The sequence below is a fragment of the Crotalus tigris genome, unplaced genomic scaffold (genome assembly GCF_016545835.1).
Source record: "Crotalus tigris isolate CLP2741 ecotype Arizona unplaced genomic scaffold, ASM1654583v1 scf7180000017631.5181431, whole genome shotgun sequence".
Classification (NCBI taxonomy): Eukaryota; Metazoa; Chordata; class Lepidosauria; order Squamata; family Viperidae; genus Crotalus; species Crotalus tigris.
In genome coordinates this window covers 3597327-3614377 of record NW_024096525.1, presented here as the reverse complement: position 1 = coordinate 3614377, position 17051 = coordinate 3597327, and the positions used below count along the sequence as shown (strand labels likewise).

Sequence of the window (17051 nt, the reverse complement as noted above, 5' to 3'; positions counted from 1 at the left end):
AATTCAACCCAACAATGGCTTGAACGTTTGATCTGGCTAATGAAAAGCTCCCTATGGATTAATACAGATAGGCTTTGACTACAACTGAGCCCCAAAGTGAGACAGTTAAGTGTTTTTTTCCCCCATTTTATGACTTTTCTTGCCACATTGGTTAAGTGAATCACTGCAACTGTTCAGTTAGTAACATGGTTGTTAAGTGAAACTGCTGCCTCATTGACTTTGTTTGCCAGAAGGTCACAAAAAATGATTGCATGATCCTGGGACACTGCAACCGTCATAAATATGAGTCAGTTGCCAAGCGGGTGAATTCTGATCATGTGACCGTTGGGATACTGCAAGGGTCATATGTGTGAGAAAAAAGTTCAGTGCCGTTGTAACGTCAAATGGTCACTAAACAAACAATTTATACATAACCCGTATAGATATATTGAGATATATTAAGGACTACCTGTATACTTTTCTGGATCATTTGGGTAATGTGAAACCCTATTAAGAAAAACAATTATTTTAACCTGATGCATACGGTTGCTACTTTTAATAAAAGTAGACCTTGTGAGGGGTTAAAATAAAGGAAGACTTAAAATTCAGGCCCAAAATAAATGTTAATGACTGATAATGACTGTGTGCTTGTAGAGATATTTTCATCACTCAGTCTGCTTTCTTTTCATTTCTATAATGGGATCTACAGTTAGTTGTTTCTGATTATTCTCTTTCTTTACAAATGGCAGTTCACAGTTTGTGAGCATGGCTGACCTTCTTAAACAAAGGTACTCTGAGTCAACTTTTATTTGTTTAAGTAATTGCAGAAGAATGGAGCTTTTGAAAGATAAGTTCATTTTTCCATTGTGTTTTTGTACTGGGGAGCCGAGAAGGAGAGGCAAAAAAATGCACTCTGGGTAAATTTTTGGATAAGTGAATGCTTTCTACTGTGAACATTTGAAAAATTCACATGAAACAAACACACGGCAACAATCTTATGATAACAAGAATAAACAGCATATGAGAAATTGCACAGGAACACATTGCACAGGAACACATTTCTGTAGATACATTGACTGATATTGACTGCCACAAGTTTTGGTAAAGTATTCTGCCAGCTTAGATAGTTTGAGATCTTTTCCATGTGAACCAGATTCCGTCTTGTTTCAAAACTAAAAGCAAAGCCCCTATTACATTGGAGTCCAATAACTGGGCAATTACACAATTGCTGGCCTATAGACAGTGGGAAATGCTGAAATTAACCTTTGTTTCCAATAGAAGAGAATATTTGTAGCTCAGGGTGGAAAGGAGAGTTCCTTAGTGCTCTCTGAGCTTAGTTGTTTTCTTGCAGACATTTCATTACCTAAACCCGTGGTGGCGAACCTATGGCACGGGTGCCAGAGGCGGCACTCAGAGCCCTCTCTGTGGGCATGGCACACCATTGCCCCAGTCCTAGGCCTTCAGCTGGGTTTTATAAAACCTTTTCACTTTAGGCCTCTGCCGCCATGTGCAAAAAAAAAAGTTCAATCAATCAATCAATTTCAACTTCTCGTGGAAAAAAAAAAAGATCTTGCAAAGTTGGAATTGATTGATTGAACTTTTTAGTCTCACCCAGTCTGCCGTTACCACCGCAGCCACGCTCACTCAATGGCCTACGCCCACCCGGCACCCGACGATACATAAGTGAGTTTTGGGTTGCAGTTTGGGCACTCGGTCTCTAAAAGGTTCACCATCACTGACCTAAACTAACCCTGAGCTACAAGAATAACAGAGTTGGAAATGACCTCAGAGGTCTTCTAAGTCCACCCCCCCTACTCAAGCAGGAGACCCTATACCATTACAGATAAGTGGCAGTCCACTCTCTTCTTAAAAGCCCCCAGTGATGGAGCACCCACAACTTCTGAAGGTAATCTGTTCCACTGGTTGATTGTGCTCACTGCCAGAAAACTTATCCTTAGTTCCAGGTTGCTTCTCTCTTTGTTCAGTTTCCATCCATTGCTTCTAATCTTGCTTTCTGGTGCTTAAGAAAATAGGTTGACCCCCCCCCCTCTTCTTTGTGCAGCCCCTCAATTATTGGAACACTGCTCTCATGTCACCCCCTAATTCTTCTTTTCACTAGAGTAGTCATACCCAATTCCTGCAACCTTTCTTCATACATTCGTATGTTCTTCATATGTTCTTCAACTAGGTAACATTATCAGTGTCAGTAGGGAGTATGGTTTGTTTGCAAACTAGTTTGCTTCTAAACTAGCATGGTAAATGTATTATATGACCATCTGCAGAGTATTGCCAAAAATCAAGATGGCAGCTGTGATGGATGGATTAATGCTTAACCCATCTTCTACATGTATCACACACACAGTGCACCTAAAATGTGGCAGCACTTTGATCATGCCTATGTGTCCACCATCCTGACTTTTTTATCATATTCTCCAGAAACTTCTGCCACGTGCCCACCTTCATTTACATATAGATAAGCTTCCAATAGTAAGGAGAAGATGGAAACACTTGGCCTGTGGTGGTAATTATAAGTATGAAGCAAAACTAGTCAAATCTATTGGTAGAAGAACCCAGCAGCAAGAAAAATGTGACTGAATTCCTTCCATTCTCATGATTAAATGTTTCCATCACCGATGAAATATTGAAAAAGCAAATGCAAATTAGGTGAGGGAAAGTGAATCAAAGGATCTTGGGTAATAGGTCTCCATGTGACATCGAAGATTAGGTGGCTCCGCATTTGACTGTTGTATGGCTGTTTGGTATTTCTGTGGGGGTTTTTCCATCCAGGATCTTCTCTTCTTCACCAAGATCTTCTGATGGCCTACATCTCCATAATCTGTATGCATGCTGCCGTAGCTGAAGGTGCTGATGAATAATCCATCTTCAGAGTAACTTCAGGTGTTTCTGGTGGAATATCAATCTTCGTGGCTCAGCATGGAATCACTCATGCATCTCATTGGGTTGGCACAAAGCCTTGGCTGCTGATAATGATTTGCTCAATGAATTGTGATGAAAGATGAGGACAGGTTGAGACTTCAACAAAGAGAGAGAGAGAGACTGCTTTCTTTTCAGTGAGGAGTGAGCTCCTGGGTGACTAATGATTTGAAATTTAAGCTTGTATGCTCGAAGAGTTGGAAGAATGTGGGTACAGGGATTACCCTGTTCACATTAGCACTTGGGAATGTTGAAAGTGGCCTGCAGATGAACCCAACGCATCGGAGCCTCAAGCCCAATGACCTCAAAACTCACTCATAGGACTCTCTAGAATTTCAGACACAAATTCCTACCCCCTCTTCCTAATCTAGAGGAAGCAAGAATTGGAACTGGGAACTTTAGCATGCAAGAACCCCACCCACCCCCACAATACTTAAATAGATTTTTGCTTCTCTCAACCCATGATCTCTCCTAAGGGTTAGGAAAAGTAAGGAAATCGGTGTTTTTGATTCATACTAGGTTGAAGATTTCTCATTATTTGTTAGATATAGTTTCCTTTCCAGGAGATGATGATTGTAGTGTATCCCCATGAAGGTAGCTGAATTGGGATAGAGACTGACCCAGAACCAAATAGAATGCATAGCTTAGTGTTGATTCGAATGGGGCTTTCCCTGTTTTTAACATTTTGTAACCACTACACTGTACTATAGTTTCTCACTCTCTTTCTCTCTTTAGTTTTTGCACTGGTCACTGATCATATAAAATTCTGTTCTGTTCTACTACTGCATACTGGCATTTGTGAAATATGGGAAACCCTCAATTTAATGGATCTGAAGTTTGCAGACTTGGGATTTAATTGACAAAACCTAGTGGATGTTGTTTTTGTCCAGTTTTCAGACAGTAACAACCTTTGTACCAACAATAGACAAATTCCATTTTGGACAAATCAATCTAGACAAAGTTTGGTTTTATGCAAAATGTGTAGTTGCTGTTATCACTGAAGTTGATTTTCTGATGTAGGAATGCCTTTTCACACTCAAAATATATCATTTACAAATATTAATATTCTCTATGAGTCCATTAAATTCAAGGTTTATGGTAGTGGCCAGGATTAGAATAGCTAATAATATCCTGGGGGGGGGGGCTGGTGTGCTAGGGTCCATGAGTTGGATTTTAGAGACTGAACAACAGCAGTGTTGTTAGACAAACCTGGCAAAACTATATTTCTTCATAGCTGTAATACAGTGTTAACAGAATGTGAGGCTGCAGGGCTGGCAATGAAATTTGCTAATTAAAAAATAATTGTATTTTTAAATCAATATATGTCTAAATAAGAGGTTCCTTGAAATCCACCTTGTTGATATGTTGCAGTGTTGTTCTCCATTCAGAAGATTTGCACAGTGCCTATCTGGGCCTAAATGTCTAAGGCAATTTGTCACAAAAATGTGCTTTTTGAAAAATAGCTAAATTAGGACTTGTACACACCATAATATACTATAATTCAAGGAAAGTGGCCCATTCTTATAAGAGAAATGAACATGCAATCTGTGCAAGCGTTTTAAGGAGTTGTCTGCCTTGTTTACATTCATCGTATTCTATGACATGCACAAAAATGTAGGCAGAGTTTTCATCAAATTGAGGTTTCCATCTTGATTTTTTTTTGGGGGGGAGGGGGGAATGGAAGGTCCAAAAGATTGAATTATCCAAAAAGGGCAAAATATACATTTTCCACTTTTTTCTGCACATCTTAGGAAACTTGAACTTCAGCTTAAGAGCAGCTCAGTGCAAGAGTAGAGTTAAGCCTAAAGGAAGGAATTTTCCTTGTCCCAAACTTTACTGAATATCTGCTTTTTTCTCCCCCCCTTTCTGAAATTAATTCAACTGAACCTTTCTTTTCCTCTCCTCCACTTGTTTCTCTGCTCCCTTCTTAACTTCCTTTCTACAATGTCATTTGTAATCCCAAGAAGTGAATGTCTGATTAGCAAATATGATGATGAAAGATTTTTGGCTGCAAAGTAGCTGCCACTTACTCTTCGGCAGTGACTGAAAAATTAGGTTCGGCTTAGCAATAATTGATGAAAATGGGCTCCTTTCTTTCTGCCTCTGATTTGCTTTGAAGTTTTGACTTAATAATGTAAACATCACTGCTCATTGTTTTCTCTGGGAGATGAATTGCCTTCTGATTTGTTAAACACGCAGGCCTGAGTCCTTTTGTCTCAATTGTTTTTGTCTCTACAAGGTAGGATGCGAAGGAGGGAAGAAATATTTCTCTTCCTGAAAACAGACTTTGGGAAGGTAAACAGGAAGCTTTGAGATTTAATGGCAGTGCTGTGTTACCTTTCATGGGAAATGATCTCTAATGGAAAATAGCAGACTAATTGGAAGCCTTGTTTGGAATGATCTGACACCCGGGGATTGCAATATAAACTATTTAGCAGAAAGGTGGTGAAGGTAGAGAGAAGTTTCCAACTCTTCTCTTCCTTCCAGTTGCTGCTTTCTCCAGAAGTCTGTTCCTTGAACAGATTAAATTATTATTGCTTGCAGAGTCAGCCACATGTTTAGACTGGATTTTGGCATTTTGAGCCACCTAGCAAGTCCTTCCCAAGCACCTGGGATGGGCAGATGTTGTGGTTTCATGGTGCTAAATGTATAGCTGCAGGATGTAAGCTGTTCTGAGTAAAGCTGCCTTTTGTTAACTGGCTGATGGTGATTTTGTCAGTGCCAGGTGTGTTCAAGTAGTGCTCCAGATGTTTTGGGATTGCACCCAAGGCGCCTATCACTACTGGTACTATCTTTGCTTTCTTTTGCCACGGTCGTTCTACTTCTATTTGCAGATCTACTTGATGAGTTTCTTCAGTTCTTTCTCTGTTCTGCAGTCTCCAGGTACTGTCACATCCACAATCCAAACTTTTTTCTGTCTTATTAGCAATTAAGTCTGGGGTGTTCGTGCATGCTTGTCTGTTTGAATTCTAAAGTCTCAGAGCATTTTAGCTTCTTCGTCCTCTATTATTTCCTTATTTTGTGGCCCCACCAGTTCTTGCTTGCAGGCAAACGGGATCTTCCAATGCATCATTATTGCTACTGTTGTTTATAGTCAATCTGTGCAATCTTCTTGCAGTAACTAACTAGGTGGGTTCACTGTTTCTTCAGCTTGGCTTTTGCTGTCTTTTCAGTTATGTCCTTATATGCAATTGTATTATTATTATTATTTAAACTAGCTGCCCAACTTTCAACATCTCGGGGCAGTTCACAACAATAATAATAATAAAGAATTACAATAAAATCAAGGCCTGAATGAAGAGCTAGGTCCTCCAGCTCTTCTAAAAAAAGTGGAGATATCAGGATCTCAGGGGATGACATCTTATCCCAGATGTCATCCAGATGACCTTAATTCCATTCCTTCTGATTTAGCCTCCCTTTAATTCCGTGCCTACGCCCTCCTGTTTAGAATACTGTAGAAAAACCTCCCCAAAAGAACAAGTGACAGCTCTAACTTTCCTGCCAGCAGTACCCCCCCCCCACGGTGAAGGGGGTGCACTCAGCAGTTAAAGATGCTGAGCTTGTCAGCTTTCCAGATGACAGCTCAGGTTTGAGACCTGAGCACCACATGATCGGGCGAGCTCCTGTCCCTTGCCTCAGCTCCTGCTGACCTAGCAGTTCGAAAGCAATAGGTACCACTTCAGAGAGAAGGTAACAACATTCTATATACCTCGGTGTATAGTCCTGCTGGACCCATGACCATGGAAGGGTCTTTGGACAATGCTGCCTCCTTTGGCTAAGAAACCGAGATGAGCAGTATCCCCTAGAGTCAGACACAAGGGGAAACCTTTATCTTCTTACCCTGGTAAATTGCTTTCAGCATTGCAAATGTGATTGATCACTAAGATTACTCAAGAAGACTGTATAGAGCTCCTGGGTGCCATGTGACCATTTCCTTGAATATTAGCTTCTCTAAGACAGCACCTGCATCCTGAATGCTCTCTTGCATGCAGCATGCAAAGAAATTATTCTTATATCCTAAAGGCATCCAACTCTTTTAACGAGGCCACCCTGTCATGAATGTTGGATGAATTATGTCTGCCTTCCACCGACAGCTCTGTGATTTTGTTTCCTTTAAAAACATATATATATTCCCAGCTTGGACTGGACAACTTCCTCACACACCTCAACAGCTTACACCCCAAAATACAGTTCACCATGGAAACAGAAGCTAATAACCAACTTCCCTTCCCGGATGTCTTAGTCTACAAGAAATCCAATGGCTCCCTAGGACACACCATCTACCAGAAGAAAACACACACAAACCGCTATCTGCACACACTCTCATACCACCACCCAGCACAGATCAACTCCGTAGCCAAGACACTTATCTCCAGAACAAAACACTTAGCTGACGAACAACGCCTAAAAACCGAACTACACACTAATGTACTAACATCCAACGGATTCCAAAGAAATAAGATTACCAACCGAATCCAAATAGAAACCCCCACTAAAATCCAAGACAGAGAACAAGAAAATGGCAAAGCCCTCCTTCCATACATAAAAGGCACCACAGACAGAATCAGCAAGATCCTCCACAAACACAACATCAAGACAGCATTCTGCACAAACAGAAAAAATATCCACCATCCTAAGAAACCCCAAAGACAAAATTGAGTTAGAAAATCAAGAAATATATGAAATCCCATGCACCGCTTGCCCCACCACATACATTGGACAAACCAACAGAAGAATAAGTGCACGCATTGAAGAACACAAGAATTCAGTCAAAAAAGAGGAACCAATTTCTTCCCTGGTCCAACACCTTAAAGCCACAGGACATGAAATTGACTTTAAAAAGACCAAAACTATCGCCAAAACTGAACACTTTAATAACAGAATAACCAGAGAAGCCATTGAGATAGAAAAACGCCCACACAGCATGAATAAACGAGATGATACCACCCGCATACCAGCCATTTGGAAACCCGCCCTTATTGACAAACGAGTCCCTAACACAAAAAATGACACCAGACCCACACTCACAAAAACCACACAGGATGTCACCACCACACATCCACGCAAAAAGCAAACCCAAACCCACACTGATGATGAGGCACAACCACAAACCAGAAGCCAGTTCATGCCCCCTCTGGCAGTTAAAAGGAAGAAACAGCTACAATCAAACATTGCTCCTAGAAGCATGAAGCCAAAAACACCAGCCTGAAGATGACGAATGGGACTTCGTCGAAACGTCGCGAAGACACTTCCAATTTTATGCAGGAGAAAACCCAAATAACCAAAGACCTACATACAAACATCCGCAAAAACCTCAGAAAACAAATATCAAAACGTCAGTGAAGTTCGGTTTTTCAATCCATTCCCTGCTTTCTGTACTAAAGGGCATCTGTTGTCCAATTTTTTTTTTTGTTCTTGATTTACTTGAATAGTGAGAACAATTAGCCAATGGAATGGCTTGCCTTCAGAAGCTGTGGATGCTCCATTACTGGAGGCTTTAAAGAAGAGTCTGGACATCCATTTGTCTGAAATGGTATAGGGTCCCCTGCTTGAGCAGGAGGCTGGACTGGATAACCTCCAAGGTCCCTTCCAATGTCCCTTCCAAGGTTACTCTATGTTCTGTGTTTTATCACATCACTTATGGGGATGAATTGATGGTTTGTTAAAGATCATGGTGCTAAACAGTCTAGTGAGATTAAACCTTCGAGATGCCTTATTAATATTCCTTCTTGAAAACTTCACGTTATGTCACATCACAGCCTTGAAAGGTAGACAAGATTAATTCTTCCCAGGCATTTCTCCTTTTCTTCTTTCCTCTGTGGCATTCCTGGAGCTCCAGTGAAAGAGAGTCTCCATTCCCAGACAGATGGTTTTGTGAAAGATACTTGGCAACAAGTGTGCCGAGAAAGCTAAGTGAAGTTGAGGAAAGCCAACAACAGAGAATAAATCTTAACAGTTAAAAAGATGGGCAAGGTAGAATTCTACACCATAGAGGCTCCTAAAGTGGGGTGGAGTGCAGAAAAGAAAGGAGGAAAAGAATCCTCCAAAACCCATATAGTGCATGATGTCAGAGAGGCCACAATAATAAACTTATGAGGTGAAAGGGTTGAGGAAGACGGGGAAGAGACAATATTGGCAAGCTGTTTTGAAAGACCTATCTTTCTCCTTTCTGAACTGCCACATGCTCTATCAATCTCAGCCTTATGAGCACAAACCCTCAAGGGACTCGGTTCTTTACTCAAAAAGGGCACTGGGGCACTTCAGCCGAATCGCTTCTTCGAGAAAACCTTTCCTCACCCCAAGAGTGTATAAAGCCATTTCTAATGATCATGAGTGGAAAAGTCCAAAATGGTCTGTTTCAGAAGTAAAGAATGTGACTTAAGTTTCTAAGTAATACCCAGGGGATTTGATTTGATTTTATTATTTTGTTTTGTTTTGTTTTATTTATTATCTTATTTTTATTTTATTTTAATTTCTTCCTTCCCTCTAGGCCAGGGGTGTCAAACTGCCGGCCCGCGGGCCAGATGCGTCATGACAAAACCGCGCCCACCCCATTGCCGGCAATGGAAGAAAAAGTCATGATACGTCACAACACGTCACATGACATGGCGAGTTTGACACCGCTGCTCTAGGCCCTTGGATAAAATTCCAGAGGGATATATTGGCATGAGAGGAAGCCTCACTCCAGAATCCTAGGACACCATATTGTGGTCTTCCAGCTGTACCAAAGCAGCCTTTCCTGAATGAAGACCAAGGAGCCGATGTCTTTGACACCAATAGATGTAAGATGACACTCTGGATTGCCATGTGGCAAATGGCTTTCTGAACACGCCCATGGTTAATGATAGTGATTGGGCCAATAAAGGAGAATATTTGTAGCTCAGGGATGAAATGAGGGGTCCTTGGTGCCCTCTATGCTTGGTGGTCTTCTTGCAGACATTTCATCACCCAAACTAGGTAACATCCTCAGTGCTGCTAATGTTTATCTCACTGAGGATGTTACCTACAGTAGTTTGAGTAATGAAATGTCTGCAAGAAAACCACCAAGCTGAGAGAGCACCAAGGACCCCTGATAGTGATTGCACTCTGCTGTAAGTCTAGGACAGAAAGGATCATGGTAAAGGTCTTCAGAGCTTTACACAAAGGGTAAAATGAAATGAGAGCCAAGGAAACAGTCTTCTGAATTGCTAATCTCTCTCCCATAGAAAGCAAGGACTGTTCTTTCAGATGAGGTTGCAGTTTGGAGAGAGAATCGCTCTGGAGTGTTCCAATGAACTGTGCAATGTACATCATGTCAGTTGCCAAGGCAGATGGGCCCAGGCCATTGCTATTGCTATGGGGTTGTTTTTGCCTGGGAGCTATCACAGGTAATTTAAAGATATTAATGAATGCTGTTAATTAGCTTAACAGCATCACTGGTCCTAATGCACAGCCAGATAAATAATCCCGCTGTGTCAGACGTTCTCCTATAGAATTTGCAGGATTGTTGGGATAAGGAATTGGTGCAGCCACCACTGCAGGACCTACTGCAATGCTCTTTTTTTGGGAGGGGGGAATGTCTTTACTGCAGTTCTCGTCCTACTCAAAGGGCATAGCTTCCTCTGCCAGATGAGCAGAAAGGACAAGTGGATTCTCCTTCCCTTCATCTTGTTTATGGCTTCCCCTCATCAAAAGCTGAGGTACCTCTCTTCCTCTTTGATCTTGCACCCCATTCCTTCTCACCAGGAGAAATAGATAGAGAATATTCCTCCAAAGGTGATAATATACAGTAGGCACATTGGAAGAAGAAGAAGAAGAGGAGGAGGGGGAGGAGGAGGAGGAGGAGGAGGAGGAGGAGGAGGAGGAGGAGGAGGAGGGATATCCATTCAGTCATGTCTGAATCTTGGCAATTCTATGGGTCAGCTCTGTCCACATCTTCCAATCTTGCACAACTTCTTAGAGTTTTTCTATGCTCTTTCTATGCTGGTGTCAGCTTTGATGGTTTCTAGCTATAGAACTAGAACTAGAATGGAATAGAATAGAACGGGAAGGGACCTTGGAGATCTTCTAGTCCAGCCCCCTGGTCAAGCAGGAGGATCTATATCATCTCAGACAGGTGGATGTCCAGTTTCTTCTTAAAAATCTCCAGTGATGGAGTGCCAATGATTTCTGGGGGTAAGCTGTTCCACTGGTTGATTGTTCTCACTGTCATGAAGTTTCTCCTTAATTCCAGGTTGCTTCTCTCTTTGATCAGCTTCCAACCATTGTTTCTCATCCTTCCCTCTGGTGCTCTGGTGAACAAAGTGTCCCCCACTTTTTTGTGGCAGCCCCTCAGATATTGGACTACTGCTACCATGTTTCCCCTATTTCTTCTTTTCTTTAGACTAGCCAAACCCAAGTCCCGCAGTTGTTCTTTGTATATTTTGGTCTCCAGCCCTTTCATCATCTTAGTTGATTTTTTTCTAGACTCTAAACATCTTTTTGGATATGGTGACCAAAACTGGCTGCAGTATTCCAGGTGTGTGTAGGGCTTTATAAAGTGGTACTAGTACTTCTACTACTTCTAGATAATGTCTTATGAAGGGCAAAAATACAGAAGTAACATTAACAAAAGGGCAGCATCTCCACTAAGCTGTCTCTGTGCATGTGAGTTTCCCATTTAGACTAAGCAGAAAATGAAGGGTTCTCCTGTTGTGGTGTAAGCCAATAAGATTTTGACCCTAAGCTGGCTTGGTATCCATCACATCCTCTCCATCTGAAAGTCATCATTTGTATCCCTCTCGATACTTATCTCACAGAGCTTATCTTTTTTTCCTGCGGCCCCTTCCATGTTGAAAAGAAACCATCTCTGTCATTTAATTATTTTTGTCACCGGCTCGTCAAATCTATTTCGTTACACATCCAATTATCTTTTATAGAGATCAGCTGGAGGATAGGACAGACCCACAATGACCTCAGGATTATTAGATCATTACAGAGAAGGTTCCCCTGCAAAGCCAGCCCAGCATTCATCCTCTTCATAGGTTCCCACCCCTTGTTATTTTGCCATCTTTATAGTTTCAGACTCAAACTGCTTCCTCCCTTCTGCCCTGAATCAACAGTGCTTTATCATCTCTGTCCTGCTGCTTACTTCTTTGAGGCAGAAAAAGTCTCTTGCATTTCATGCAATCAGTTTCTCACTGTCTAGAAATATTTAACATTTCTAAACCAAGGAGGAATATTTATGAGGCTCAAAAGACCAAACTAGGGGACGGTTATTTTTGCCTTCTTTGAAACAATTTCTGGAACCAATTCTTGTCTGAGACTGTATAGGGTCTGCTGCTTGAGCAGGGGGCTGGACTAGAAGACCTCCAAGGTACCTTCCAGCTCCTATTCTATTCTATTCTATTCTATTCTATTCTATTCTATTCTATTCTATTCTATTCTATTCCATATTCTGTTCTGTTCTGGTATCTACAACAGATAAACTCTGCAAAAGGTTGGAACAGTGTCCACTATGTTGACCTCTATATTAAACTTCAAGTTCTACCTAAGCTCAAATATTAGAGTTGGGTTTTTGTTTTCTTTTATTTTGTTTTTTTTTTTTTCAAAATCAGGTAGAATGAAAGAAGGCCCACATTGGTTAGCACCTAAGCAATACTTGTGTTAGCTACATCCCAGCGTCCTTTTGTTCCTGGCAAAAGCTCTGTGGGAGTGGTGGATGTGAATCAGCAGGAAATGATGTTGAGCATGGTGGTAAAAACTGCCTCTCCAATCTCCGTGTTCTGTTTGGAGCAGCAGGGGGGTACTCTCCCTTTTTGATATGGCAGTCTTTTTGGAGAAGAATGGGCAAGGTTTTCTGCCTGTATCCCTGCATTTTCCTGGGGGTCTGAGAGCTGAAAATTGTTAAACAGTGTTGGTACAGTGGGAGAACCTGTGGAGATTTCAGGTCATGTTGTTCAAAGGATAGCCAAGAAAAGAAAGCAAAAGCTAAACATGTTTAATATCCATTGTTTAGCTCTTCGGGGTTTATTTCCGGATAATGCTTATTTATTGCAAAAGTACACTCTGTTAGATGATGTGTCCAACAACTACAATCTCAGAGGGTCTCTAAGGGACAGGAAAAGATATCTGTGACACTGTATTTTGCCCAAGACTGTCTCCAATCTTAGAGGAACAATTTAATCCATTCTGTTGCCCTAGGGCTAAATCAGAGAACATGAATTTGCAGGCTCAGCAAATATTAAACTTGTGAATCTGAATATTCTAGTTTCTTAGGTGTTTGGCTATCAGGAATACATAACACCAGTGTTGAAAGAAAAATCTTCATCAGGGTCCAATCCAAGCTGGGAATAAGCAAAATGGAGACTGCTTTAGAAAGAAGGTTGTAGTTTATTGAAGAGGAGAGCCAGACAGAAAGATGGCTCTGGGAAAGCTGACCACATGTAGTAGGGAGTGGTGGGTTTTTATACCTTCTTGAGCTTTTGTTTGGAGTTGTTCCTGTGGCATGAACTTTGACCTGAGTCTGAGTGTGCCTTTCTGGTATTCTGATGGTGGTGGGTTAATCCTATTATATCCCAAAGGTCATATCCTGCTTCCCTGGGGCTGTGGCTGATGACTATTGGATTTTTTGGTGTGAGGGATTGTTGATTCTAGGGATCTTTTTTTTTTTCCTAATAACAGCTTCCTCACTCCAATCTTTCTGACAAGATTATCACATCTGCATTTCTGCAAGACCTGGTTTCTGTTTGGGACAGAGAATCATTGGGGTGGTTAGTTTCTGCATTTAAGATCCTTTGGAGAAATATAATGTTCTGCCTTTTAATATTCCCCAAAAATATTTCTTTCTCTGGGGGGGGTGACTTCCCACATTAGCTTTGTTGATGCCTTACAGTCGAAGAAAAAATCATTGAGTGTCTGGTAGGTGCATCATTTTCATTGACTGTCATTCAGGATAAGCCAACCTGTTTCATTTTCAGAAATAACACCTTGAGTTGTGAGTTTTAACCATTGCAAATAGCAGAATAATCACAACACAAGTTGCTGTTCTTTGGACAATTCGGTGGTTAATCAGCAAGGGCAGCTTCCTTTGGCTGCAATGAAAATTAAGAACATGTTTATTTTTAAAAAAGACATTTTCATCCCAGCATTGTGGTGTAGCAAGAAAAGAAAAATAAAGTATTGGAACCATTTCTTTCTAACGAGGAGTTATTTTTTGTTGAATTCATAAACATTAGCACACATTAAACACCACCAAGCTTTTGCATACATGCACATTTCTTTAAAGAAAAAAAAAACAAAAAATAATCATGTAAAATATTTGACTAACCCCAAAGTGCAACAGAAAATTTGGTGGAGGCCCTAAATCTATTCCTAATATTATCTGTTAAATCTTCCAAAAATCTTAAACTTGCTAACTTGAACCAAGCTTTCTTAAAAGACACCTTTTTGCCTCCCTGGAAAATATCTGTATTTTTTCCATAAAAGGAAAAAAAAATTATGACACTTTTTTGCAAATATGTTCAAAGTTTGCATACTTTCCTTCCACATCATCACCATCCTAGCAGCGGAGAATGTAAAATAACAGGCCAATTGCCAAGGGGAAAAAAATAAGCAAAAACCTCCCCATTCCAGAGAATCTGCTGAATAATTTATCATACCCACTTTAGTCCACCCAGAAATGATTAACAGTCGGCCCTACCTAAAAAACACACACACAATTCTGACTGCAAAAAGTGAAAGAGAACTGAACTTGAAGCCATAGTTTTATCTTCTCTGTATTTCTTTCCCTTTTCTGTTCTAGGTCAGGGATTTATAAGTGATGATGAATACTTGGAAATTACGGGCATCACGAGAGAACAATCTGGTGAATATGAATGCACAGCGGTTAATGACGTGGCAGCGCCCGATATTCGGAGGGTGAAGGTCACCGTCAACTGTAAGTCAACCTCCACACCTAGTCATTTTTCACAGAGCAATAGATTTTTCTAAAGTGCATTTTCAAGCAGGATGCACTGGTGTCATTATATTGTTTGCAACAATTGTGTAAGGCCGTGTTTCTCAACTTTGGCTGCGGTGAAGACGCGTGGACTTCAAGTCCGCCCGTCTTCAAGCCACCAAGGTTGAGAAACACTGATGTAAGTCATGCTACTCAAATTATACTTTTACTGGACAAGCAGGTTTTAATGGAAAGGTTTCAGAGCTTGCTTAAAGCTGCTGCATAAAGCTCTGACTGCAAGAGCCATTGTTCCCATTGGGTTTTCGGTGAGATTTCTTCCGAAACTAAACCGTGGCATTAGGCTTTATATCAGTAAACTGTAGTTTTCCTACCCCATCCTCTGGGCTACTGTATTAGCCTTCCACTACTGAATTCCAAGCTAACATGGAACAATGGGCTTAAATTTTATTCCCGAAACAGAGGCAGCGGAGTTCAAATCAACAAGCCCACAAAAAAAAAAAAAAAACAAGTTGATTTTCTGAGATGCCTTGAGAAAACTAGAAACTGGTTGGGTTCACATGACATGCTAAGCTTCAAACATGGCTTAGCACTGTGAGAATCCAATGATTATGGATTGTAAATACTGGTTTACAACTAAGTGGAATATATGTGAACCTAGTAAATTTCTTTCCAGCTTCTACACGTTAGATATGGATAATTGGCAGTGATTTCATTAGGAACATCACAAGCATATCTAAGCCAGCCTGCCATTCATTCATTAGAATAGGGGTCTTCAAACTTGGCCCTTTTATGACTTGTGGACTTCAACTCCCACAATTCCTCAGCCAGCATGCCTGGCTGAGGAATTCTGGGAGTTGAAGTCCACAAGTCATAAAATGACCAAGTTTGAAGACCCCTGCATTAGAGCAAGGGTCTCCAACCTTGGCAACTGTAAGACTTGTGGACTCCAACTTCCAGAATTCCCCAGCCAGCATGTTTGGCTGAGGAATTCTGGGAACTGAAGTCCACAAGTCTTAAAGTGGCCAAGTTTGGAGACCTCTGCGTTAGAGGACATGTTTCAAAGCAAAGCAAACCAGTGCAATCATTTTAAAGTTATTGATTAGTGTGTAAGCCTGTTTTACCATTGATGTTAATATTTCCCAAAACACTTCTGGGTCCTTCTTGACTTGAGGGCTAGATCACCATGATCTCTGATCATATTTATTTGCACTTTGATTACATTTTTTTTAAAAAAACAAAAAAACAAAAACAAAATGCATCTCACTCTAAAATGTGGGCTTCTTTCAGAATGGTTCAGATGTTTCTCTGTAGCACTTTCTCTCTGACTCCTACAAAACTTCTTCAGAGAGAGAAAACATCTTCATCAATTTTGTATCTATTTTTTTTCAAGTATCAGGTATCACAACAAAGACGCCATGCATGCAGAAACATGTTCTGCCTCTTAGCTATGTTAGAACATTCAGCAAAATAACATTCTTATTCCACCAAGTTTATAAATCCTATTAGAACAACACCTCCAGGATCTAAGCTATAGTTGTGCCATCTAGCCATACAGTTCTTATAAATTAATAGCTTGACATTTCCTAGCTATTATCCCCAAAATAAAATAGCTCATCTCTACTGTAGCAGCTGGGAGAATACATAGTAAGAGATTGATGTCTTCTTTGCTTAACTCCTTTACTTTCTTCTGAAGAGAAAGTCAAAATTAAAACACAGTGGGAGAGAAATTCGGCCGATGCTTAGCTGTGCACGCACGACAGATTAAGAAATCTCCACCGTTCAGGAGAAGCATGAGGAAGTCCATTTATGCCAAGCTGACATAAGAACATCACATGTGTAGGTTTAATTAGGCTTCATGCCTTTTGCCCTTCTGGACAATCACTTTTTAAAAGCTTCATTAGCAACGAAGAACACGGAATTATTCAGTTTAAAATAGGTACTGAGTATTTTGAAAAGGTCTTGGCATTTTGGAGGTGATTCAAGAGCTATCACCCCCTCCCAACCCCCATGGAAAAAATACACAGAAAAGAGAGCTTCCTAATCTGACTTCACTGAAAGGCCTATGTTGGGTTAATGTTAGCATGTTACCACTTTTGTACATCACTCTGAGGTTCTCCTAATCAATGAATTCTATTTAGAGAAGATCTGGACTACATCACGTTAAACATAGATCCCTTCTTATCTTTCTGCCTTGTCCTGGAATCATTTCAAATTTTTGTCC

At 40.7% G+C, this 17051-nt stretch overlaps 1 protein-coding gene across 2 annotated transcripts in view; it reads left to right on the top strand.

Annotated features, from left to right (window-relative positions):
• LOC120304224 (opioid-binding protein/cell adhesion molecule homolog) overlaps nt 1-17051 on the top strand; it is a 619792-nt gene that overhangs the window by 584389 nt on the left and 18352 nt on the right. For both annotated transcript variants that reach the window (XM_039334544.1, XM_039334543.1), the window contains one exon: nt 14675-14809. In XM_039334544.1, the coding sequence (XP_039190478.1) occupies nt 14675-14809 (135 nt within the window). The remainder of the gene's footprint in view (nt 1-14674; nt 14810-17051) is intronic.